Below are 25,231 nucleotides of genomic sequence, written 5' to 3'. Positions count from 1 at the left end.
AAGTCTCTTCTTTGCCTGCGGCGGAGGCGCGTGGATTTTTTTCTTCTCTGCTGCTTCGTCTTCTCCCATCCCTCTCCCTCTCTTGCCGCGAGGAGGGGAGAGGGGGACTTGATGAAGAGAAGACTGGTAATATGCTGCGACGATTTCATCTGTTTTTTCTGTGATGGGTTTTGGTTGCTTCTTGTTTTTCCGAGAAAAGAGGGGGGTTTTGATGTTGCTGCTAATCTTCTTTTTTCTATCCTTATATGCGTGACTGATGGGTTTGGGTTTTGATTCTCCATGTGATCTGTAACCAATTGGGGATCTTTCTCTCAGAGAAAATGGTATATATTTTCTTTGCTTCTGGTTGATAGTTTGTTTTTTTTAAGATTGTCGCGAGTTGTATTACTTCCGAATTTTGGAGGTTTTGATCTGGAAGGAAATGTTGTGATTTGTTGCCCAATGGTTGCTAATTGTTGTTCATGGCAATGGCGTTCAGGTGGTCGTAGCATTGGTGTTGCTGGCCGTTGTTGAGTTGGTTCATGGCGATGGGTGGCGATGGGCGCCGGGGTCGCGGCCTCACAGCGTGACCATCACCGAGTTCGGCGCCGTCGGCGATGGCAAGACGCTCAACACCCTGCCCTTCCAGAACGCCGTCTTCTACGCTCGGTCCTTCGCCGACAAGGGCGGCGCGCAGCTGTACGTGCCCAAGGGACGGTGGCTCACTGGCAGCTTCAACCTCACCAGCCACCTCACCCTCTTCCTCGAGGAAGAGGCCGTCATCATCGGCACAAAGGTAATTGTGAATGGATCGATAAATGGATGGCACTAATTTTGGCTACAACTTTTGTTCCTGTTCATGGATTTGTTAAGGTAGTAGGATTTGATAAGGTAGTAGTAGTTACAGATTGTACAGATTGATGTGGTTTGCGTTCGCGATTCGGGATGGGTAGTAGGATTATATGTTGTGAGATGTAGGTTCTGGTGGCATGAATGCGAGGATATGCACATCATTTTCAGCTGCATTTGCATTGAATTGTTAGTGGTTAGGATAGGTATATCGCCACGATCAGATCATCTTAGTTTGTTTGGATATGGTTGGTGGACATACCTGATGGAGTAGTGATTTTGACATGTGTAAGGTGAGGTCACAAGCCATGGGGGAAGGCTAATTTTGGGGTCTGGTTCATGTTCTTTGTAGTTGCTTTGGATGGATAGGAGGAAAAATCTTGTAAAGATATCCCGATCAGTAGGGTTCAAGTTAGGTCTGGCTTTTAGTTGTTTCGTTCCAAAATTCATGCAGACATGGAGTATTTGGAAGGTGAAACTTAGCTATTGGTGTCAGGGGCAGTAGATAAGAAGAGACAATTTCCTTTTGCATTGTTTTGAAGTCAAGGTGTGCTCTTTAATTATATATGAACAAAACATGGACACACTGCTTCAATGCAGCCACATGGATTGCGATTGCTTATCTGTTATATATAAATTCATTGCATGTCGCCTGACCATATTTTTTAACTTGTGCATAATTCAATAGAAAAGAATGGCATTTTTCGTTTTACTTATAATGTATTTCAGATGGTAGAAAACAATGCCCTGTTCTTATGTTAAGGTTTCATCGTTGTTTTGTTCTTATGTCAAGGTTTCTTCGTCTTTAAATATTAAGAATGCCTAATTCTTTATGCAATTTTTCTCACTGTAGGATCCATCACAGTGGCCGATTGTGGAACCTTTGCCATCTTATGGGCAAGGATTAGATCTTCCAGGTCCTAGACACCGCAGTTTAATAAATGGATATAATTTAAGTGATGTTGTCATTACTGGTAACTTCTTTTCTGCTTCAGATTTGAGCTGCAGTATACTTGTTTTGCAGTTTAATAATAGTTCCATCACTTATTTCAGGGAATAATGGAGTTATTGATGGTCAGGGCTCGGTATGGTGGGATTGGCTTCACTCCCATGAGCTTAACCATAGCCGACCTCATATTGTGGAGTTTCTGCATTCCGAAGAAGTTGTAATCTCAAACTTAACATTTTTAAATTCTCCAGCCTGGAGCATACATCCAGTGTATTGCAGGTGAATTGGCATTTATTAACTTGTTACATGAGGTGTGATTTGGGGGATCTATTTGCATGTGCACTAATGCTGTAATGCATATTGTTTTTTTTCCCCAGCAATGTAAAGGTCCACAATGTCACAATCAAGACCTCATTGGATGCTCCACTCACTGATGGCATAGTTCCAGGTATGATTGTATCTACTGCTGATGTATTGTTTCATATTCATACATTGTAATTTGTTGATGCTATGAAGTGGTAGAGGCAATATGAGAAAACCAACAGACCTTTCAACTTCCGTGGTGCGCTTGCCAATTTGCAAACTAGGAGCACATGCTCAAAAGAAAGATTGAGATCTCATAGAAACATGAGTTGTCTTAAACTGCATGCACAATGTTCTGACTTCTGCTATCAAATCATGGGTTTAAGTAGTATTATTGTTCAAACCATTTTTGTTTTACGGAAAAGATCCTTCCAGAGCCATGAACTATATAATCTTTATTCTTTTTTCCATGATTAGATTGATATCTACTACTTTACTGCCATGGGAATATTTTCTTTATAATTTACTAATGGCCATACTTTTACTCCAGATTCATGTTCCAACGTGTGCATTGAGGATAGCAGCATTAGTGTTGGTCATGATGCCATATCACTCAAAAGCGGGTGGGACAATTACGGAATTTCTTTTGGAAGGCCAACCTCAGACATTCATATCAGTAGGGTTGATCTGCAAGCATCGTCTGGAGCTGCTCTTGCAATTGGTAGTGAAATGTCTGGTGGAATTTCAGATATTCATGTTGATCACATTCGAATCGGCAGTTCCAGTAAAGGCATCTCCTTCAGGACTACTCCGGGACGTGGAGGTTACATAGCGGAAGTTGTCGTCGCAGATGTAGTAATGGATAGTGTCCATCTCGCCATTGAGTTTACCGGTAACTGGTCAAGCCACCCAGATGACCATTTTGATCCATCTTTTCTTCCGGTGATAGATCAAATCACCCTTAAGAATATGGAGGGGACAAACATCTCTGTTGCTGGAGTTCTATCAGGAATCGAGGGTGATCCATTTAGTGCTATATGCCTTTCTAATCTCAATTTCTCTATAGCCGATTTGGCTCCTTCCAGTGCCTGGACTTGTTCAAATGTGCATGGATATTCTGAATTAGTATTCCCCAAGCCTTGCTCAGAACTCCATGACACATCTACAAACTCCTCCATCTGTTTCTCCCTCTCTAGTTACAGTGCCCTCGCAGTACTATAAATATACAGAGTAATCTTGTGTCCATCCTTCCCCTGTCTTGTTCCAGTCCTTGTACAATTCAGAAATTGAGCATCCATCACCATCTTTCCAATTCTTTACCACCAATAAATTCATCACAAGAATGAAACAGTACCCCTCTTATGGTCCTAAGGCTCAGATTATAAGCTGCATAATGATCTTGAGGAGGAAGAATCTAAGTGGGGTTGTGGATAGCTAGGTGCATGCCTGTACAGCTACATTTCTTCATTCAATCTGTAAGAAAAAAAATTTCTTTTTTGGTAGGGTTGAGTGCAGGATATTTTCTTCATACAATTGTCATTTGGTTATAAATTATCACATCATGATTAAATTATCTCTGTATATTCTATCTCTGTGAGCAACATTCTAATAGAGCAGATCACATGTTATCCTGGAACTTTAACAGGCTGGTTTTTTTGTATGTAGAGCCAGAGGTGTATCCTTGAGTATAAATAAGCATCTGGTCTCAATCAAGTTGTTAAGACTGATGCTAATTGGTCTCTTTGTCCTCTCCTGGGCATCATTATTTGCTTGGCCTTGTTGTCATAATGCTCTCTAATGAGTTCATATTAGCACTGATGGTGTTCATGTTAGGTTGTCAAATTGGTGCAAGAGCTTCAACTGCCACCTGCTTGTGATGAACTGATAAATATAATTAAGTTATGGAGAAGTGGTGTTGATGTTGAACTTAGCTGGCCATGCTGGCCGTTGTTATGCACACTTTGCTGGAATCTCTTGGTGCTCAAAAGGTTGTTGGCACTTTATTATGTCATGCTGGGCTTCACAAAAAAAATGTTCTACTACCAACTGAAACCTAATATATTATCCTCAACAAAAGGCAAAAAGACACTACCAGATATTCTACAAAAGTAGAATGTGGGGCCAGCCTAGCCCTTAGGGCGTCACAAAATGTGTATGAAACATAGAAAGATGTGGCCATAGGAATATACTGTTTCCATAGAATATTTAGAACAATCTTGTCCCATAATGCCCCTAGTTTAGATAGAATAAGCAGGGGTAAGACGGAAATTTCTCCTCTTCATCTCTATGTACGGTGGCCCCAAAGGCACTATTGTAGACTTTTTACTGTGTTAATTTGTTTCTCATCAAAAGTCAAAAATATATTTTTTATATATAATAGAATAATATCTTGCTTTTGCTTCGAAGAAGTTACAACCATAATTATTGCTCGCTCAACAAGATGCTAAAAAGAATCAAATACGATGAGGCAATAAGTCTAAGTAAAACAAAAATCAAATACGATGAGGCAATAAGTCTAAGTAAAACTCCAACACAAAAAGGAGAAACAATTTTTTATTCTCTATTTGTAAATATCTATTCGAAGTTGGGCAAAGACAAAGGATTAGTTTCTACTCACACTGTAGCATTAGATACTTAGATTCCACTTGGCCTAGAGAGTAATGATAACATGTAGTATTCGACCTCTCATGAATATGATAGTACATTTTCTAAATAATAATCTGAGAAATATTTTATACAATCCTCTGTATTTTTTTACCTAATAAGATTGAAAGTACACAACAGTTTTAGACTGATCTCAATGCTGCCATTTTATATAAGCAGAGAAGAAATACACAATTCAAATCATGTCACACGCCATCCGTTCGAATTTACATTAGGCATTCCCTAAATCATTTCATTCCAATTAATTATGTTTTTTTTGTGAAAGTACTTTGGAATGACGTGGTTTAGCGCAGCTATATTATATATATGCCACAAACAGAAGAACAAAAAAAAGGGTGCTATTCTCAAACTAATCATACAACCTTCAATAATTCGAGGTATATTGCACTGAACTTTAAGTTTCATTCAGTACTCCTCTTTATGAATGCACAATACAATACACAATATAAGCATGTATAATGCTGTTCTATTACTCACATTTTGTAGATTTACATCATGACAACATGTAAGGTGGCTATTTTGTTATTCTTGTGCCAGATCACAAACCAAACACTGAATTATTTTTTCAGGGGTCATAAATAAAATGATAATGTTCTTTGTCTTTTTTTCTTCCTAACTCATAACCTACTTTTATGCAACAATGATAGCAATAGCATATGCCCATTTCTTTTTTCATGGCAAATTGTAACATTCTTTACAGGAGAGGTAATAACTCATCACATTTTACAATTTTAATTGGCTACAGTCAGTTAATACTTTACACTGACAAAATCCAATTTCCTCTATACACCATATCTCTTCCCTTTCCAAGACGCACTGCTGAGATGACAAGTTTCTGAATTGAGTGTGATCGAAAAATTTAGCAGCAATGATAATGTCTTTCGATGTAGCGAAAAAGAGCTCTCCAATTTCACTAGAGGATCATCAAATCATGAGCTGCCGGTGTGGTGAGGGATGATTGAATGAAGGTGCTTCTACAGTTGCTGCTGCAGGGAGCTGATGGGGGTCAGAGATTCAGTCATAATCTGAACAACGAACTACAAGATTAAGAGCTAAAGAAAACATTGCCTTGCATTTTGTTGCTGAAAAGAAGATTAGCTACACAAGTTTCTTCGTAACTATATTTTTCTTAAATAAAAAAAATGTTTTTTTTACATAATCAGAAAATCTTTGAAGTTGCTCAAGTTCATATCATGGATATTCTGAAAAGATATCTTCACTGTTGCTACTCTGATCTCTGACACAATAATTTTTCATGGTTATATAATATTCACCATTTTGCAAAATACTCCCTCCGTTTCATATTATAAGTCGCTCTGACTTTTTTCTAGTCAAACTTTTTAAAGTTTGATCAAGTTTATTGAAAAATATAGCAACATTTTCAACCCAAAACAAACATATCCTCACAATATATTCAATGTTACATTTAATTTAATAAAACTAATTTGGTGTTGTAAATGTTGCTAATTTTTTCCATAAACTTAATCAAACCTCAAAAAATTGACTAGGAAAAAAGTCAAAGCAATTATAATATGAAACATAGGGAGTATACTTAAATTTATAAAATTGATGAAAGCCACTCCGTCCGTTTCTCATGTTGACTTTTTTTAAGTCAAATTTCTTTAAGTTTAACCAAGTTTAAAGAGAAACATAGTGATTTTTTATTAAATCTAATGCTAAATATATTTTGATAGGATGTTTGTCTGGTATTGAAAAATATTGCTATATTTTTTCTATAAACTTGATTATACTTTTAAAAAAAATTAACTTCGAAAAAAGTCAAATGACTTATAATATCAAACGGAGAGAGAGTAACTTTTTTTATATAAAAAATGTGAGGAAAGTTAACATGAAACAGAAGCTAGAGTAAAAAAGAAAAGAAAAGAAAAATGATACTAGTCCAGTTTGGAACTCACTTGGGCAGGCTGCTGCTGTTGCTGCTGCTGCTGCTGATGATCATACATGGTGGCGCCGCAGGCCGCCGACGCCCAGTTCTGGAAGCTGGCCTCGTCGCCGGGCCTCGGCAGGTCGTAGTGGCCGCCGAAGTCCATCGCCGCCGCCGCCGCCGCCGCGTTGTCGAACAGCCGGTCGCTGAGCAGCCCGGCGTTGTCGAACGCCGACGGGTACGGGAACTGCGCGCCGAGCTGCAGCGACGTCAGGCAGTCGGCCTGGCTGAACTCCGGCTGCTGCTGCACCGCCGCGTGGTGGTGCTGCTCGCCGCCGCCGGCGTTGTCGGTGGACTGCTTGCCCATGCTGAAGTAGCCCGGGTAGCTCTGCAACGACGTGCTCGCTGAGCACCCGATGTCTCTGCAACAACAACATTTTCTTGTGTCAGTTCATCACAGCTTGTCAGGTATCTGAATCTTTCTGAATTCAGAATATGCATTTGTCAGTAAATTCTTCTGAATTCCACTACCAATTTTCTCATTAGTGCAGGTTTCTGAATTTTCTGAAGTCAATATATGCATTTGTCAGTAAATTCAGTTCATGGTAGCTTCTGAATTCTTCTACTTATTTTTTTTCCTTCTTAATACGAATATACACAAGCCTTTTGCACATTAGTTCAGTAAGTTGAATTCATGGTAGTTTGTGAGGTTTCTGAGCTGTTCATATGCATCTTGAACTCGATCTCACCTCTGATGGAGCAAGCTGGGGTCTTCAGGTAGCATCATTGGCTGCTGCGCCTCTGCGCCGCCGCCGCCATGGAACCACGATGAAGTGTTCGGGTCACCTGTTAGTCCTAGTGGGAGCTTCATGTCGTTCTGGAACTGAATTTGGCAAAGAACAATGCTTTGATCAGATGTCTGAGCCCGAAACCTGCTAGTGCACATCTGAATTCTGAAACTCTGAAGCTGAAACTTCTTACCTGAGCAGCTGCACACTGTAGGCTCATCAGATGCTGCTTTGCAAAGTTCTCCTATAGAGATACATACAAGTCACAAAATGGAATCATTTGGAGTAATAAGTATTTGTATTACTGAAAATAATTAATTGACATTAACATTGCAGATATTATTATATAGTGAATCAGGCAACAGGATCAGCTGAAGTTAATTAGAAGGTTAACGAATATTATGTACCTTATGAATCCGGATGCGATTCAGAGATTCTTTGAGAGATTGCTCCATCGCTCTTATATGGTCAATATTCTCAACCTTCTCGGGATCGCTCCAATAACTGAAGAACAACATGCAACATTGTTATTCATGTCCCTTAATCCCCTTTTCTGCCCATTATCTGTCAGAATCCACAACGATTTCTGCCATCAATGCAATATTTGTCTAAAGAAGGGGCCCTTTTAAGATCATATGCCACCAAACCACTATTGAATTCAGCACTCAATGGAAAAGATTTAGACACATTATGCGTACTTATTGCATTTTTATCCTATGGGGAGTAGATAATTTGTGGAACATCTCAAGTTATTCGAAGAATCGAAGCTATTTACCTGAGGCGCTTTTCGACATCTGCCATTTGACATTGCAAAGCACCAAGATGGCTCGATAATTCCTGCCAAACAATTGACTTAATCAGCATCTGAACACAAAGGCACAGGAAGCAGGAAACAAGAAATTGCATAAGCTGCTATATCATCCTTTTGAATCGAAATGTGTACCTCAACAGTCTGACCCCTGCAATAGATTCAAAAGCATTACAGAGTGAGAATCTTTCTTTGAAATAGACATTTGTGCTGTTGTATATTTCAATTTCTTGATATAACATATAAGATGGCAGAATTTACCCTGAGCCTAAAAAGTCCTGAATATTGACATCATGATCTAGTTTCTTGAATGTCTTCTTTAGGGCCTTTTGAGAACAAAAGGAAACTAGTCAGATAATTCTTAACCTTAATATACTAAGTAAAGAGAAATGACATTTTTAAAAAATATTAGTTAGTATGGCATACTTCTAAGCTCTCCAACTTCCTGTTCAGCAAAAGAAAGAATGCCAGTTAGTATATTTCTATCATGTAGAGTTTCTGCTAATTAGGTAGGTAATAAATAGTAAAAATACTGAACTCAGGTACCTTTTAGCCCTTTCCTGAGGAGTTTGCTGTGCATACTTTGTTATGACATCCTCTATGCTGCTGCGATTGAAAAAACATTGAGTAAATATGAAAATCTGATTAACCTCTGGGATTCTGGATGTTCTAAGAGCTTTCATTTCTATCTGGAAACTTTCCTGACATATGGACAAATATGCAAAGCATTGAAAATACTACAGAGAAGGAGCATAAAGAACAGAGAATAATTTGTGGAATTGGGTTCGTTCAGAAGCAGCATGAATTAGATTGAGAATAGAAAAAAAATGCAAAAGGAAAAAAAAAATCATATGCATTACATGCATGGTGATCAAAATCTTCAATTCCAAACAGAAAGTTCAGACTGTTCAGTGCAGAAGTGTATGATATTCAGAAAGCAATGCATTTCATATCGATGACACTGACAGAATTCTGTAACAATAAACTAATAACTAATCAAACAAGAGGAAAATGAATTTGGCACCTGTGATCGCCAACGCAAATCGTGGGCTTGTCGTTGGGTGAAAACATCAGCAGGATGAGAGGGATGTCGCACAAAATGGAGAGCTCCTTGGCTTTCTTGAGGATCCCGGACCTCCGTTTCGAGTACGTGACATGTCGGCCGCTGCTGTTCTCCAGCTTCTTTATCTTGAGCTTGACCCTCCCCATGGCGGAGGCAGAATCCCCTCTGCGAAGAGATGGCGACGAATCTGCAGTCCAATTCGTCGAAACCCTCGACGCAGAGATCACTGCCCTGCCCAACGATCGAATCCCCGGCGCACAGAGCGAGCATGAATAGATCCAAAAGAAAATCCGAACAACCAATCGATAATCCCAGGTGTAATTCCTTCTCCTCTTCTTGCCTGTGACGACGACGACGACGACGATGATTCAGGATGAAATCATCTGGGAGCTGGGTCGAACCAAGAACCGATGAGAGAGACAGAGAGAGGAATGAGAGAATTAGCTTGTTCTGATCGATCGAACGATCGATCTCCCGCGAGGCAGCGGGGTCGGGGTGGGGATCGAGCCGGCGAAATCGGCAGTTCTTGGGTGGATCGGGCGGGAGAGGGAGAAGGAGAAGGAGGAGGAGGAGGAGAGAGAGAGGAGATCAAGGAAGGAGAGAGAAAAGAGGAGAGAAACGCGCGGGAGGGAGCGAGAAAGGTTCAGACACATTTTCTTTCCTGTTTTTTTATTTTCAAAAACAATTTCAGCTTGCTTTTTGCGTGATATATTTTTTTTTAATTATTGTTATCGTCGATAATGCTTTGCACCGAGCGCCCGATGCGATGCGAGCCGATGACGGGTACGTAGAGGCGGATCCAGAAACAAAAATTGAGGGGGCTTAGTTACACAGTTTCTTCAATCTACATCCATTTAAAAACATCTAGTTTATCATTCATGATGAAAAAAATCGAGGGGATGTTTCGGGGGTATCCATGGAAGACCTTATCTCCAGAATTTAGAACAAGTGATCACAAACCAAGACATAAGAAACACGTCATAGCTAATCTCACTGAGTTGAACACCGGTTAGGATGCCACGTATGCTTGCATATCAAGACGATGCGACATACATATGCATGTGCTCAATTAAACGCAGAATAAGCCATGCTCATTGCACATATAAAAATGTATAAATACATAAAAGAAGATGCAACGGAAAAAAACAATGGAAGGAAAAAATAAGTGCCATGTGTGTATATATAAAGGTTGTTTGCAAATATGACATGTTTCTTACCCCCTCGCGTGTGCGTTTGACATACTAATCATGATTTAACTCAACATAATTAGTCATAATACGTTGTTTTCGACTTGGTTTACACATCCTAGACAAATTTATTCACTATAACGAACGTTTTATAAATTCATGTACTAAATTGCACCCGTCTAATAAGTTTATATACCACCAACATAATTTATCCTATATCTATGAATTTGTTACTAGGAACACCCACGTATCAGCGTGATATTAGTGGCAAATTCTATATTTTTGTCAATTTGCAGTGGGGGCATGGCGCAATTGCCTGAGGTTAACAATAAAATGATATTATCTGTTTAGGTAAAACCTCATCGGTAATGGGTTACAACGTAACCCCGTCATAAGTGAACAACATCATTGTTGAGTTGTAATTGGGCCCTATCACCGATGAGTCGTCCGGGATGGCTTGTTATCTAATTTGCTCTGGGTGAACCATATCGGTGACTGGTTGTTTTTTTAAAACCCGTTTAAAATGTATGCCTAACGGTCGCTCGTCCGATGCAGACGAGTTTTTCACATTAGTGACCTCTTCTCTGTGATCAGGTTCTCCACCAACACACATAAGGGTGGCACCCAACACAAATGACCGATTTCGTACCAGTGAATATTATATATCTATACCTAATTAATAAAAGCAAGAATTCTTTATTTATTTTTCGTAAGTCATCTGATCCGCTACACGCGCAGCGTGTGCCTCCAGCCACCGCTGAGCCAAACCCTAGCGCCGCTGCCATGTCAATCTGCCTCCCCGTGCATTTGTTCCTCCAATTGATTGCAAAAATCGATTCCCCACTCCTCTCTCATCATTTCAACATGATTTTTTTCCTTTAGTTTAGCATTAATTCGCTGTATTTAATCTCCGTTTAACGGTCGCCAATGATGGCTAGCCGGTGAGTTCCCCCGGTCGTTTTTATCTCGAGTTTTGCAGGTTTGCTCTGATTTTTGGGGAAAACATAAAGATGAGATCAAGTGGATCAAAAGCTCTCAACTAATTTTGGAAGATCGAGAAGATTTGGCCCTATTTGATTTGGAGGATCGGCTCCGATATTTTACGGGCATGTGACTATCTTTCGGAGGTTGAACATGCTACTGAAAAGGGTAGCTCCACTTGTAGGCTGTGCCGAAAAGAGGCAGGTCGAGGGAAGGGTGATAGGAGGCAGCGAGGCTCCACCGTGGCTGTGCCGAAAAGAGGCAGGCCGATAGAAGGGTGGTAGGAGGCCGCGAAATGGACTTGGCTGAAAAGGATGGAAGGAATGTGCTTTGGACCCAAACCAAGGAAGGATTTTAATTAACTTTTTCAATTATAATTTATAGCGATCACAGTGTTTCAATTTATTACTCAGCTTCTAATAAGTGTTTATCACTGAATAAAAATACCTTTACCCGTTGCAATGCACGTGCATTTTTTTTTCTAGTAAGAGGTACAAATAGATATTATCCTTGAATCTTATTATAAAAGGAGAAAAATTTAGGATAAGATAGGAGATACTCTTTCAAAAATTATTAGTCAAAAATATACTCTTTCCTTCCACAAATCGACATTGATAATTTTTGACTAATAATTAAACAAAATATATGTATCCAGTGTCATGCATGATGCATGCATTATCATTTGTTTAAAAATATTTGCATAGGTCAATATCTATTTTATAGTTTTGATAATATGTTATGAACGAAGAGATATATAAGTTGTCCGGTACTGTTGGTATTTTGCTTCGAAGAAAAAAAAATATACAGGATAGGATATAAATATTTTCATCTGTAGTATGTAGCTGACCCGACCTGATGTTTAGGACTATCTACAAGTCTACTACGGTGTACTATAGAGTAATAGAGTTCGATCCCATTTTATGAATAAAGGATCGACATTAGTCCGGCCACCGTCTGCCCAGACTTATAAATTAATACTCAGTTCTAAATTATAATTCAACTGTAATTCGTTTTGATCTCTTCATCCCTGGTCTAAATTTAAACATATATACGACACACATAATAATGTATTTAAAACCCGAAACGTAAACAGAGGTTAATTACACGCACGCTGATCAGACAGATCATAGATTTTCTCGAACGTACAGAAGAATTGCACGTCAATATATTAGAAGAAAAGACTTATAGTTACACGACACAATAAGTCAGACCGGCTTCTGCCAAGGGAAAGGAGAAAAAACAAACTAAAAATGCTGAGCCAAGAAAAAAAACTACGGCGGCTAAATATAAACTCCAAGCAGCGGAAAGGGGCTAAGCCATGCTACACTCCCAACAAATCTCCAAAAACGGCAATGCCAGCTAAAGACCACAGATGACCCTCCGAGTGGATGGACTCTAGAACCACGGATATAGAATAGAGCACAGAGTCGAAAACCTTAGATTTCCGTTCCTTCCACAGCTGCCAGGAGACTAGGAGGATCAGGGAGTCGAAGCCAGCACGGAGATGCTCTAGTAAGCAGGCCCTGGAGGACGGTCACCAGTCCTGGAACCAGCTGCCACGGGGAGGGGGAGGGGGAGGGCAGCCCATCCAGGAGGCGACAGCACACGGAGCCAGACCTGCCGAGCAAACACGCAGTCGAGGAGGATGTGGTTCACCGTCTCAAGATCCTGACCGCAAAAGGGGCAGGCCAAGTGACTATTGATGCCACGCTTCTGGAGGAGATCAGTCGTCCAGCAGTGCCGCTGGAAAGCAAACTAAAGGAAGAATCTGCATTTAGCACGTGCCAAGGAAGATCAGCACATGCGAAGGAATGCTAGCCATGGAAGAAAGCCTGGTACACCGAACGCGCTGAGTAGCGATGGCCAGACGTCCAACACCAAATGAGACGATCCTCGATACCTGGTGAGAGCTGAACGTGAAGTACCGCATCCCAAATAAAGAGAAATTGGGAGATGATCGGGGCAGTGAGGGCACCGCGGATGTCAGAGACCCAAGAGTTGTTCACCAGGCCAGAAGCAACCGGGCGTGAACCGCGGAGAAGCTGGGGAACAGCGAAGAGGAGATCTGGAGCCAAGGATGCCACCGAACGGCAGATTGATCGATCATAGATCATAGATGATGGCGACTCATCTTAACAATGTCTTAGTCGATCTCGAGAGGCACGGCGATAGTAGCACCGGCAGCCAAGATGAAGATCATGTTGCCTAACAAGACGACGACGACGACGACGAACAACACGACGGAGCTAAAGGAGGGGACAGACGACGGTGGCAGCTCCATCAACGGACTCATCGTGAGTATATCGAATTAGTTAATTTATTTTCTTCCGTTTCTTATTCTCGTACGTGCACCTGATTTGATTATGTTAACTAGCTGGGTGGCCCGCGCAACTGCGCGGCTAGCTTCCATTCAAAATTATTTTTTTACACATGTTTTTCATTAAAATTTACTAAATAGTCATCTCGTTATCTTACATATTTTGAAAATGAACCTTATCATCATCGAGTTCTAAATTTTATAGTAGTAATTCTTAAAAGTCACACTAATCGCCACCCCACACTCCTTAACCTCCCCTTTATTTTCTTATCATGTTTATCACGACTTCTATTCATCACCCTTTGGAACCTTTAAAAACCTGTCTCGTCAGGCTTTCTTTTTCATAGTTTTTAGAAGTCCTATCAAACTTAACCACTATACTCCTTTACGGCACACCCATTGTACTCCTCTTAATTATCATTGGGATTATAAAAATTAAACTTGATTATCATTAGTTCTTTTTTTTTTACTTTTTAGAAGTCTTGTCAACCGTCGCGACAATACTCCTTTACGGCCTCCCCGTCGCCCCTCCTCTTAATCGCTATTAGGATTCTAAAAATTGAACCTAATCATCATTTGGGTGTTGTTTCATAGTATTTAGATGTCCCATCAATTGTTATCATCCTACCCCATTACAGCTTGCTTGATGTCCCGTTCCCTATAGTCATTTTCCATAATGTCCCATTCTTTATCGTCATTTGCCACCCTTTATCATAGATAGACTTTTTTTAATATTCTTTATTTTCTATTTTTTATATGTGCTATTTATAAAATATATTCTTACTCTTATTTTCCTTTTTCTTATTCCTAATTTTATTTTTATTTTTATTCCAAATTTTAATTAATTTTGTGCTCCTATTTTCTACATGGACTTTTTAAATTATTTTTTATTCCAAATTTTAATTGTCTCCCTAGTTGAACTAATATTTTTATTTTTATAATTACTGAATTTATTTATTTTTATATTGAATTATACTTAATTTCGTGTTTATCTTCGAGATGGTCTTTTATTTTAATATTATTTATTTTTTATTCTGAAATTTAGTTTTTTTTGTAGATTTTATTTCTACTTGAACTCTTATTTCTCCTTTTTCCATTTTTGAATTGATTGTATTTTTTTTCTAATTTTAATTAATCTTGTATTGTATTATACATGGACTATCTTTAATTTTAAACTCTTATATTTTTCTCTGATCAATGTCAAAATTTCTAGCTTCCACATATGAAGGGCCTCATCTTTTCGTTTATCCTTATGCTTATCAGCCAAAATTTAAATTTTCAACCTTAAATTTAGAGCTGATTTTGAGGTTTGCTTTTAGATCGCTAAGAAGACGTATATAAAAGTTTTATTCATAAATTACTTTTTGTTTACAAATATGTCGCGAAACGATGGCTCTGGAAATTTCTAAATTGTAATAGCTAGGTGGTCCTCACATTATGTTGCTAGGACCCATATAAAATTATCTAACTTTTTTACGCATGATTTTCTTTAAGTTTTGTTAATCGTTGTCTTAGGATTTGAAAAAATCGATTATGTTTTCCAGCCGTGTATGTTGAGCATGGAACACACTCCGTGTGTGTGCTCACCACGACTAACGGTTGATACATATATACATGCATGTGGTTTCTAGATGCCAACTTGAGATTTAAGCTGATCGTCTGATTTTGATAAATGCAAACAAAGTTGGTTATGCTTTTCCCGTTCCAGAATTAATGTCGATTGGTTTTTTTACCATAAATGGTTACTTTATCGTGACTATCGGTGAAGGCAACGATATGATGCTGGTTAGGGTTAACAACCGACACCTATAATGCCTCGAGTTATAGGTGACGATTGTAAGCTTCAATGCCTCGCGAGCACGACCTCGAGTAGGAAATTCGCTATAGACTGGGTAATGCGAGATGGAAATCTAAACCTGCTATGTCTTAATGATGTAAATATTTTAGTGTTTCAATAATATTTTGAGTCAACGATTTATTTAGGGATACAAAGGGAGTAAATGTTTGTAGTTGTATATATACATGCAAGGCTATAATTTACATGCAATGAGCAATCCAGATGATATTGAATCCAATTTAAATGGTACCCAGGCTACATAAACATGTATGGGTCCACAGCTTGCTAGTTTGCTCCATCGCTTGTTTCATTTGTAGGTCCACTGGTATGTTGTGAAATGCATGAGAATGCTTATGTGGACAGCACATGTACGGCAGCATGTTAATCCGGCTGCAAACATATATGCAATCCAACTCTGCTTCGGCTTGTTTTATCCGATTCATTCTCCAGTAAAAGTGTGGGGATATTTGCTGTTTATGATTCTTTCTCTAACTCTTTATCCGTTTGTAGAAAGACAGTAATATTTCTATATATTCATAGCTCGATCTGAACCATTATAATCTAGACCCACTACGATCTAATGGTATAGATATTTCTTTTTTTCTTCGATTAATGTGGGAATTTCTAGCCTCCACAGTGAATATGGTGATTTCTTTTCGAGCTGTCTTAATAATATAATATTGTTAGGTTCATGATAGCTACATGTAGATCGGATAAATATTTCTATTTGCTTAATGCGAGATAGTTCATTAGCTTAAAAGTTGTCAGGTTCTGAGAGATAGATATAGACAGACTACCTGCATGCAGTACATATAATAATTCATTCATAAAACTAGAAATTCTTTAATTAACAAACTACTAGTATTACTTTTTTTCCAGAGCAGACATAAAGGTCCCCATCGTTTAGCATATTCATATGCTTATCAGCCAAAATTTGAATTTTCAATGTTAAATTTGGAGCTGATTTTGGGGGGTTTTTTTTATCGAAGTTTATTTTTCAGCCTTTGCTTTTTGCTCGCTAAGAACACATATATAAAAGTTTTATTCACAAATTAATTTTCGTTTGTAAATATGCCATTTGGCATATTCATATAATATGCCATCCGATGAGGCCGAAATACACGTACACTCATCCCCATAAATGTACACCCGCATATCTTATACCCCATGAAACATCTTTAAGGACTGAGCCTGAATTACATTTGCGGTTGATTAATTAAGCAAGCTTAAGCTTGTATATGATTGTTTTTTAATGAAATATACTCTAATTATTGGTAAATATACCCACGTACACTTACCTTTAGTTGCAGCTAGAAAAGGTTATGTTTTACTAGCATATTATATTATACCTCAGTTATTGTCCCATGCATCTTACACCATAGTTTACTTACTAATTAGTAATTATTACTTCATACTTTTTTCTAAATAGATCACTCCATTGACATTCGGACTTTCTTTTTACCATTACTCCTATTTCTTTCAAATATGAAAAATACAAGTCGTGCTTAAAACAACTTTGACTGACAAAGCAAGTTACAATAAAATAATAATATATAATTTTTAATTAAGATGATGATTAAGGCTATGTTCAAAATTAGAAAACACCATCTATTGAAAAGGGCAAATTAAAGCGGTAATTTCTACTAGTTGTTCGCTGATATCCCTGCTACTGTTTTGTGCAATCATGCAAATGCAGGGCATGGCGTTGTTGGGGCTCTATCTCTACTACATTTTCTTCGTGTTTTATATGGTCGCCACCTGTGAAAAATGGTGGCATGCTGCGTTGGCCATTGGGATCGCCACGGCCTTCCTTGTGCTCTCATTCTGCTTGGCGGCAATGCAGTCCAACAAAAAACCTAGCTTCTTCTTCTTCTTCCCGGAAGATTCAGCCTCAGGACACTACCCAAACTGATCTTGGCAGGAGACTACTAGAATCTTCTTATCAATATATGCGTTGTTGGAATTAACGATCTCCAAGCTATACGCTTTATTTAACCGTACGTAATTTGTAGTACTATCCAATATATGTATGCAAGGATGCAAGTGTACAGCAGTATATACGTACAGTTTATTTAATACTACTACTCCCTTTGTTTCACAATGTAAGTCATTCTAGCATTTCTCACATTTCACATATATGTCTAGACTAGAAAAAATGCCCGTGCGTTGCAACGGGTAAAAATATTTTTTATCCTACGCACTATACTCCCTTTAATGCCCGTGCGTTTTAGACCAAACGAACGCACATTCCTTCCGTCCCTTTCAGCTCTAGTCCTAATACAGTCCGATATCTCCCTCTGCTCGGTCTACCTCTCTTTGGCTCAGTCCACAAATGGAGTTGTAGGCCCAAGTCGAACAGTATCGTGTCCGTACCATTACAAAGCCGATTCTCCCATCAAATCCGGTAATCCGCTCAAGCTCCCATAGTCTTATACCATGACGGAGCCGATCCTCCCATCAAATACGGTAATCCGCTCGAGCTCGCATAGTTCCGTACCCGTACGATGACTAACGAAGCCGATCCTCTCCATCAAATCCGGTCGAATCTTTCTCCATATCCAAAATTATTGAGGGATTTTTATCCACTTGATCTCCCTTTTCCCTTTTTTTTTTATCAAAATTAAAGCAATCAGCAAAACTCGGGATAAAAAATTACAACGATTAAATGGTTCATCAAAATCGAAGCAATCTGCAAAACTTGGGATAAAAAATAACGATGATTAAATATGGAGATTCAATCTGGTGAATTAAAGCTGAATCGAAAGGGGAATTCATAGAGAAAATAAGGAGAGAGTAGTGGGGAATCGGTTATTGCAGTAAATAGGAGGAGGAAGCATATGAGGATGAAAAAACCACAAAAAAAATATAGCGATAAAAGAAATAAACAGAAAAATTGGTGAAAGAAAAAATGGCGAAAAGAAAATACGCAAAAAGGGGGAAAAGAAAACGGACAAAGAAAACAGGAAAAAAGGTGAAAGAAAAAAAAGAAACGGGAAAAGAAAATAAAACGGAAAAAACAGAAAAAAAAAGAAAACGAACAAAATTAGATGGGAATCGGATACGGTAGTTTTTTTTTATTTTCGCCACTTTCTTATGGGGAATCGGACTTTTTTATTTTAGGTTTTTCTTTCTATTTTTTTATTTAGACGGACGATGGAAGCACCTCTCTTATTCTTTAAGTAGTAGTAGATAGATTTATTAATATCAATATGAATGTGAAAAATGTTAGAATGACTTATATTATGAAACGGAGGAAGTAGTTATTATCAAGAGTACCTTACGATCGTTCAGTAATAATTTTGGTTCCGTGCAGTGGAAGATTTGTGGTTTAGAAAATACTCATATTTCAAGCAAATATATAGCTCTCTATCTTTATCTATTATAAAAATTAAAAATGATTCCATACTCACCCTATCGTTTTATCCATTGTCCGACGCTTCCGCACCACCACCATATCGTTTTCCACTCTGCTAAGATTGATAATTTTCCCTTCAATTGAATCCGACCCCTTAGCTGGCAAGCCACTATTAGGACGTTCACAGTGCTCCAACGTGTCGTTTGGCAAACCGTCGACACGTCAGAGATTCCCATCCAGCTAGGTATCAGGCGTGACCAAACGAGGAATGGGTAGCAAACTTTAGGCATGTGTTCTTGGGGTCGAGCGGCATGGGGGAGAACAGCATCGCCGCATTGTGGAGGTTGTGGCCTCGCAGCTTGGTGCCTTCGCCGCGTGTTCCCCTCTTCATCCCCCAAGCCGGCAGTGAAAGAGGAAGAGGCGGTGAAGGAGGAAGATGAGACAGCAGATCTGGTGCCTACCTTGGTGTTGCCCGTCGTCGTCCTCCGATCCGAAGAGAGAGAAGAAAGCGGGCTACAGATTTGTAGCCGGCTGCAACAAGGACTCCAAGACGTTACGTATGTATAAGAGGTGGGACCGTATATTAATGATGTAGTATATTTTTATAGTTATCTATTGTATGAATGGACTATTACATTAGCTATAAATGATTTGGAGCCAACAGTTTGCTATACTATTAAACTTGCTCTAAGTTCGTTTGCTTTTGGAAATACATATCCGTATTTGAGTTGGTTTTTAAGATCGTTCACTTTTGGTAATACAGAATGAAATCATATAAGAAATCTGTTTAAAAAAACTCGCATGATAACTTGAGACGATCGGATTCCTAACTGCAGCTCAAGATTTTCTAAAAATTTACTCCCACGATGAATTTTATCTTAACTAAACCATATAACAATTATAAGATCAAAATAGACTTTTAACCGTTGTAACGCGCGGGTATTTTTTCTAGTAAACCAAAAATTTCAGTTTTTATAGTACGTACACCCTCCGTTTCAGGTTATAAGATGTTTTGACTTTGGTTAAAGTCAAACTGTTTTAAGTTTAACCAAATTTATAAAAAAAGTAGTTACATTTTCAACCCAAGACAAATTTATTGTGAAAATATATTCAATTATTGATTTGATGAAACTAATTTAGTATTATAATATATTTGTTCATAAACTTAGTTAAATTTAAATTAGTTTGACTTTAACCAAAGTATAATCTAAAACGGAGTAAGTAGTAGATATAAGTTAGATCCTGTTACGACTTATACGAATAAGAAATCATCGGTTTAATCCGGCCACTGCCCGTCATATATATGCCAAACTTCTAATCTGATTAATAGATGGAACTACCTCTATATATATAGCTAATAATCTGATTAATATACACGTACGCCTACGCCCCTTGAGCACGTACGCGGGGAGATCATATATATCGGCAAGATAGATAGACAGAAAGATAGATGGCGACTTCTAGCCTCAACCCCAACAGCATCGTTGATCTCGAGAAAGGCACGCCGGCGGCGAAGAAGAAAAGGACGGCGTGCAGGGATGAGGATGAGGACGACGACGGCTCCACCTCCACGGACGCGCATACCGTGAGTAATTTACTTCTTTCGCTTTCTCTTTTTTTTTTCCCTCCTGTTCCTCCCAGCTAGCTTTGATCGATCGATTTTGTTTAGTTCCTCCATCCCGTGTTTAATCAGTTGACTAAAAATATTTAATTTGTTTCAAAATACAGCAATCATATTTCGTACATCTTTTTTTTTCCAATTTTAACTAATTTTACAATATTATAATCTCGCCAGATACTATTGTTATTTTCTTATAGATTTTAGTGGGCAAAGTTGCACATAAAAAACCAAATAAGTCTGCAATGTCATATCTATTTAAACACTTGACACAGTTTTCAAAAATCATCTTTGACTTTATTTTTTTTCATATTTGACTATAATGTATGTTTGTATCAACAAAATCACAACCACATGAAAGTAAATTAAATGATAATCAAAAGATATTATTTTCATCAAATAAAATTTAATTTATAATAAATAATTTATAAATTATCTAGAAAAAGTAATGGCTGCGTTGGCCATTGGAATCGCCTCCGTTTTCGTTCTGCTGTCAGTCTGCTGCATGTTGCCCAGGAATAATACGGATTCACCAGCTGATTCCCAGCAGAATACTCAAAGTGATCACATTGGCACCAGACTACTGGCAGCTCATCAATAGTTATTTGTAGGAAATTAAGTGGTAAATCGTACGGCTTATCAGCAAAAGAAAAAAAAAGAAATATTATCTAGAAAAAGTATTATCTGTGCGTTGTACTGGATGGGAGAATTTTATCAGTATGAAAAGATGCTCATGAGTAATAACAGGTGTCTAAATTAAAGTATTTGATGAGTACTGTTCATACTCATTGCGGATTTTTTTTCATGTAATAAGTGCTACTGCATATGATAAGCGATGGGGTCTGGGTTTATTTTTTTCCAGATATTGGGTGGGTTTTGTTCGTGCGATGGGGAATCGAGTCGACTCCATATTCCACATTGACTGTACTCCCTCCGTTTTTTATTATACGTCGCTTTAGATTTTTTTTTTGTCAAACCTTCTTAAGTTAGCTTATAGAAAATATAGTAACATTTTCAATACAAAACAAAACTTGCTATGAAAATATATTCAATATTGTATGTACTGAACTAACTAGTGCAGTAGATATTACTAATTTTTTCTATTAACTTGATCAAACCTAAAAAAATTTGAGTAGAAAAAGTATCTTAATAGAAGAGAACGGGGCATTAATCCTCAAGGATAAAGTTCCCTTAACTCTGGCGCATAGGCCCAACATGAGTAACTCTAAGGCCATGCACAATGGGTGCCCCTGGAGAGTGCCCCTACTCATGTCGACCATCGACCGGGGCGTTGCTTCTCCGGCCAGGGCCATCTCCCAGCAAAGGGGCACGACTCCTCTGCGAGGGACACGTCTCCCTCCACTCCTTGCACCCTTTTCGTCGAGCCACGGAGCTAGGCTTCGCGTTGGGCGACGTCGTGGCTCGTGGACACGGCTTCCTCACCAAAATTTTCCCCTTTCACCCTTGACCTCTTCGATGGGAGGAGGCGGGAGGCCCAAGGCGGTGGGGAGGAGACGGAAGCGGCGAGATGGTGGTGGAGTCGGTGGATCTGCAACGGTGATGACCTGGGGATGGCAGAGGGAGAGGGACGGGCCCCGTGCGCTGATGAGTTGGGGAAGAGGCCGACCGGATCTGGATGCGGATGACGGCTGCAACGACGGAGCAGAGCATGTCGGCGTAGGATGACATCTCAGAGTTCACCTCCAATGCCAACGCGTTCCCGCTACCACCGCCCCTCTGTGACGACGAGCTCCGCTTCCTCCCCTTTCCCCTCACCGCCGGCCCTCTTCTTCTTCGCCATCGGCTAGAGCTTTGAAAGAGAGAGGGAGAGAGAGGGGCGATCAGCGCGCCATCGGCCACCAGCGGCGATGACGAAGGTGAAGTTGGCTGCGGTGGCAGAGATGATGCCGGTGTCGGTAAAGAAGGCAATGGTGCCAACACCATCGGATGTGGCGCGAGGCGGGGAGGTTGGCGACGACGGCGGGATAGAGCCGGCTGCCGGTGGGGAGGACGGCACGAGGCTAAGAGGATGGCACATGGCGCCCGCGGGCGACGGGTATGGGCAGTGTTCCTTGCCCCTCATGTAGTAATGGGTATGAATTACCTCGCGGGTATAGGCATGGGTAATTACTACCCCGTCGTCCCCAACTGCCAACCCTAGTTGAGGGACTCGTTCTATTTGTTTTTTTGGTTGAAGGACGAAAATTAGATTCATTGACAAGTAAAAGGACCTTAGATGAACGTATTCCTTCGGCCTAATTTAATTTAAGGGAGGGACCTTTTCCATTACAGAATGCAACTGTGGCCCAAGATATAGTTGGCCCGGTCCGCAAGAGAGCCGACCACCCAGCTCTCCCTGTCCAGTCCTCCGCCGCCGCCGGCCAAGGAAGCCTGCGTCGCCGGAGCGATCGGCGTGAGCTCCGCCTCCGCCACCGCCGACGGCGACGAACTGCATCTCCGCTCCGCTCCGCCGCCTGCGATGGATAAAACGGTGACCCACTTCTCTTCTCTTCTTGCGTGAACCCCTGATTCAGCAGAGGGAGGACGACGCGAGGAAGAAGGAGGAGGAGGAGGCGCACATCGCAGCAGCCAGCAGTAGTGCAGTACTGCAAGTTCCCGATTCCGATACCGACTCTTTTCTTTTATTTGGATCCCGTTAATTACGACCGAGTAGGAACATATTCGAAGTCGGACGATGATCGAGATTGATTATAAAACAAACGAGATTATGCGTTAGCTAGTAGTAATACGTACGTGAGGAGAGGACGCCGCTTAGATAGGTATAGATGCATGGCGACTCCCAATCTCAACAACAACATTGACGATCTAGAGAATCCCAACGCAGACGACATCCTCGATCTCGAGAAAGGTCTCAACGCTCATGTCCATGAAGGCACCTCGATGAGAAAAAATAAAAAGAAGAAGAAAAACGACGACGACGATGATGACGACGACTCCGCAGATGCACAATCCGTGAGTACATTTGATTTAGTTAATTTTTCTTTGGTTTTGTTTTCACCCTAATATCTTGTTTACTGCTTCCTCTCTCCCAGAATATCCATGGTAAGGATGAGATGTATCCTACATACGTTCCATCCGATCCTAAGTTTCAATATTCTGAGCCGGATGGAGTACCTTTGTCCTTATAGAATATATTATTTCTGGCAATTATATATTTCTTTTGAACTTTTAAAATACCTTAATTATGTGATGATACTTTATGCAATTAAACTTTCGAAACTTTAGCCCTCAACAATTTTGAAAATATCTTCTTTGGAAAAACATATTGTTCGTTAAATACTAGTATTGCAAAGCTAAAAAGTCAAGTTATCTAATATATGAAAACCGCACTGATGATTATGCATTCCACACCTAAGATAATGGTTGGGAACCTACAAACTCGATACAGAAAAAGGAGCGATAAATTAACACATGATTATTTAAGTAATAGCTTAAAAAGCTTTTAAAATTATATATTAATATGATTTTTAAAACAACTTTCTATAGATTTTTTTAAAACACCATTTAATAATTCGGAAAACGTACGTACATAAAATGAGAGATAGAAGTTGGGAAAGACGAGAAAGTTGTGTTCTCCGCTACACTTTTCTAACTTCTACTTCTTCGTTTTCTGCGTGTACGCTTCCTATATTGCTAAACAATATGCTTTTTTTTTAAAAAAAATGATAGTTGTTTTAAAATATTACATTAATCTATTTAAATTTTTTTAAGCTACTACTTTATTAATTATATGCTAATCTACTACTTTGTTTTACGTGCCGAGAGAAAAAGGTTCCCAACCCACACAAACAAACATAACCTAAGACCACCTGGTTATGTTTATATTATGTAATAATATTTAATTTATCTCTGTATAAGCAAGGGGTTTATCTATTACTAGCCTTCATCTGTATATACTTTATCCATATGGAATGGGCCACAAATAATAATTAATTAATGCGTGCTTGCTAATCTTGGGAGTGTGTGTTTTTGGTGCGTGCATGCAGGCCATGGGATTGATGATGCTCTTCCTTTACTACGTTTTCTACGTGTTTTATATGATGGCCACCTGTGAAGAATGGTGGCATGCTGCTTTGGGCATTGGAATCGCCACGGCATTCCTTCTTCTGTCATTCTGCTGCTTGATGCCCAGGAACAATAAACCTGCTAATTCCCAGAAGAAGAAGAAGACGCCTAGTACTACTCAAACTGATCTTAGCACGATACTATTATCTCATCCATAGTTGGAATTACTCTCTCTGTTTTTCTTTTCTACGTTGAACGTCATATAAAAGGGGAGGGAGTAAAATCTATAGATACGGTTTGTATAATTGTATTACGACTGTTCTGAATAAAGACATCAAAAGATAGGAAATTTGAATCCATTTGTCCCGTGATTTTTTTTGCAAATTTAATACTCCCTCCGTCCCTAAATGTTTGACGCTGTTAACTTCTTAAAACATGTTTGACCGTTCGTCTTATTCAAAAACTTTTGTGAAATACGTAAAAATATGTATACATAAAAGTATATTTAACAATGAATCAAATTATAGGAAAAAATTAATAATTACTTAAATTTTTGAATAAGACGAACGGTCAAACATGTTTAAAAAAGTCAACGGCGTCAAACATTTAGGGACGGAGGGAG

The 25,231-nt window shown here is 39.2% G+C and overlaps 2 protein-coding genes and 1 long non-coding RNA gene across 5 annotated transcripts; 2 read left to right on the top strand and 1 right to left on the bottom strand.

Moving 5' to 3' along the window:
- The first annotated feature begins 84 nt into the window (after positions 1 to 84).
- On the top strand, positions 85 to 3,845 carry LOC4351055 (probable polygalacturonase). The gene is made up of 6 exons (XM_015762515.3): positions 85 to 126; positions 479 to 775; positions 1,682 to 1,802; positions 1,882 to 2,056; positions 2,155 to 2,225; positions 2,631 to 3,845. Exons 1-6 carry the CDS (start codon positions 112 to 114, stop codon positions 3,299 to 3,301), a joined length of 1,350 nt encoding a protein of 449 aa, XP_015618001.1. The 5' UTR covers positions 85 to 111; the 3' UTR covers positions 3,302 to 3,845.
- Positions 3,846 to 5,385: 1,540 nt separating this feature from the next.
- LOC9266716 (agamous-like MADS-box protein AGL65) lies at positions 5,386 to 9,797 on the bottom strand. 3 transcript variants are annotated; one of them, XM_015762516.3, is made up of 11 exons: positions 9,250 to 9,797; positions 8,772 to 8,831; positions 8,652 to 8,670; positions 8,487 to 8,551; positions 8,361 to 8,376; positions 8,193 to 8,254; positions 7,825 to 7,921; positions 7,611 to 7,661; positions 7,379 to 7,512; positions 6,661 to 7,051; positions 5,386 to 5,740 (listed from the first exon to the last, which is right to left on the bottom strand). In XM_015762516.3, exons 1-11 carry the CDS (start codon positions 9,432 to 9,434, stop codon positions 5,669 to 5,671), a joined length of 1,152 nt encoding a protein of 383 aa, XP_015618002.1. In that variant the 5' UTR covers positions 9,435 to 9,797; the 3' UTR covers positions 5,386 to 5,668. The 3 variants fall into 3 exon arrangements, with proteins under 3 accessions (XP_015618002.1, XP_015618004.1, XP_015618003.1); XM_015762518.3 differs by having other exon boundaries at positions 5,386 to 5,730; XM_015762517.3 differs by having other exon boundaries at positions 8,772 to 8,828.
- LOC112936928 (uncharacterized) lies at positions 6,968 to 7,764 on the top strand. Its single transcript, XR_003239432.1, has 2 exons — positions 6,968 to 7,097; positions 7,407 to 7,764. It is a non-coding gene; the product is annotated as an uncharacterized lncRNA (long non-coding RNA).
- Positions 9,798 to 25,231: the final 15,434 nt, after the last annotated feature.

The sequence above is a fragment of the Oryza sativa genome, chromosome 11, assembly GCF_034140825.1.
Source record: "Oryza sativa Japonica Group chromosome 11, ASM3414082v1".
In the NCBI taxonomy this organism is placed as follows: domain Eukaryota; kingdom Viridiplantae; phylum Streptophyta; class Magnoliopsida; order Poales; family Poaceae; genus Oryza; species Oryza sativa.
This window is presented reverse-complemented; position numbering and strand designations above follow the sequence as displayed.

What these genes read in the sequence shown, in the direction of transcription:
- LOC4351055 (XM_015762515.3), top strand. An exon ending in AAGTGATGTTGTCATTACTG is followed by an intron (nt 1,803 to 1,881) that starts GTAACTTCTTTT and finishes CACTTATTTCAG; the next exon opens with GGAATAATGGAGTTATTGAT. An exon ending in CACTGATGGCATAGTTCCAG is followed by an intron (nt 2,226 to 2,630) that starts GTATGATTGTAT and finishes CTTTTACTCCAG; the next exon opens with ATTCATGTTCCAACGTGTGC.
- LOC9266716 (XM_015762516.3), bottom strand. Translation starts at nt 9,434, where the DNA reads ATGGGGAGGGTCAAGCTCAAGATAAAGAAGCTGGAGAACAGCAGCGGC. An exon ending in TACAGTGTGCAGCTGCTCAG is followed by an intron (nt 7,513 to 7,610) that starts GTAAGAAGTTTC and finishes TGCCAAATTCAG; the next exon opens with TTCCAGAACGACATGAAGCT. An exon ending in AACAGCAGCAGCCTGCCCAA is followed by an intron (nt 5,741 to 6,660) that starts GTGAGTTCCAAA and finishes GACCCCCATCAG; the next exon opens with CTCCCTGCAGCAGCAACTGT.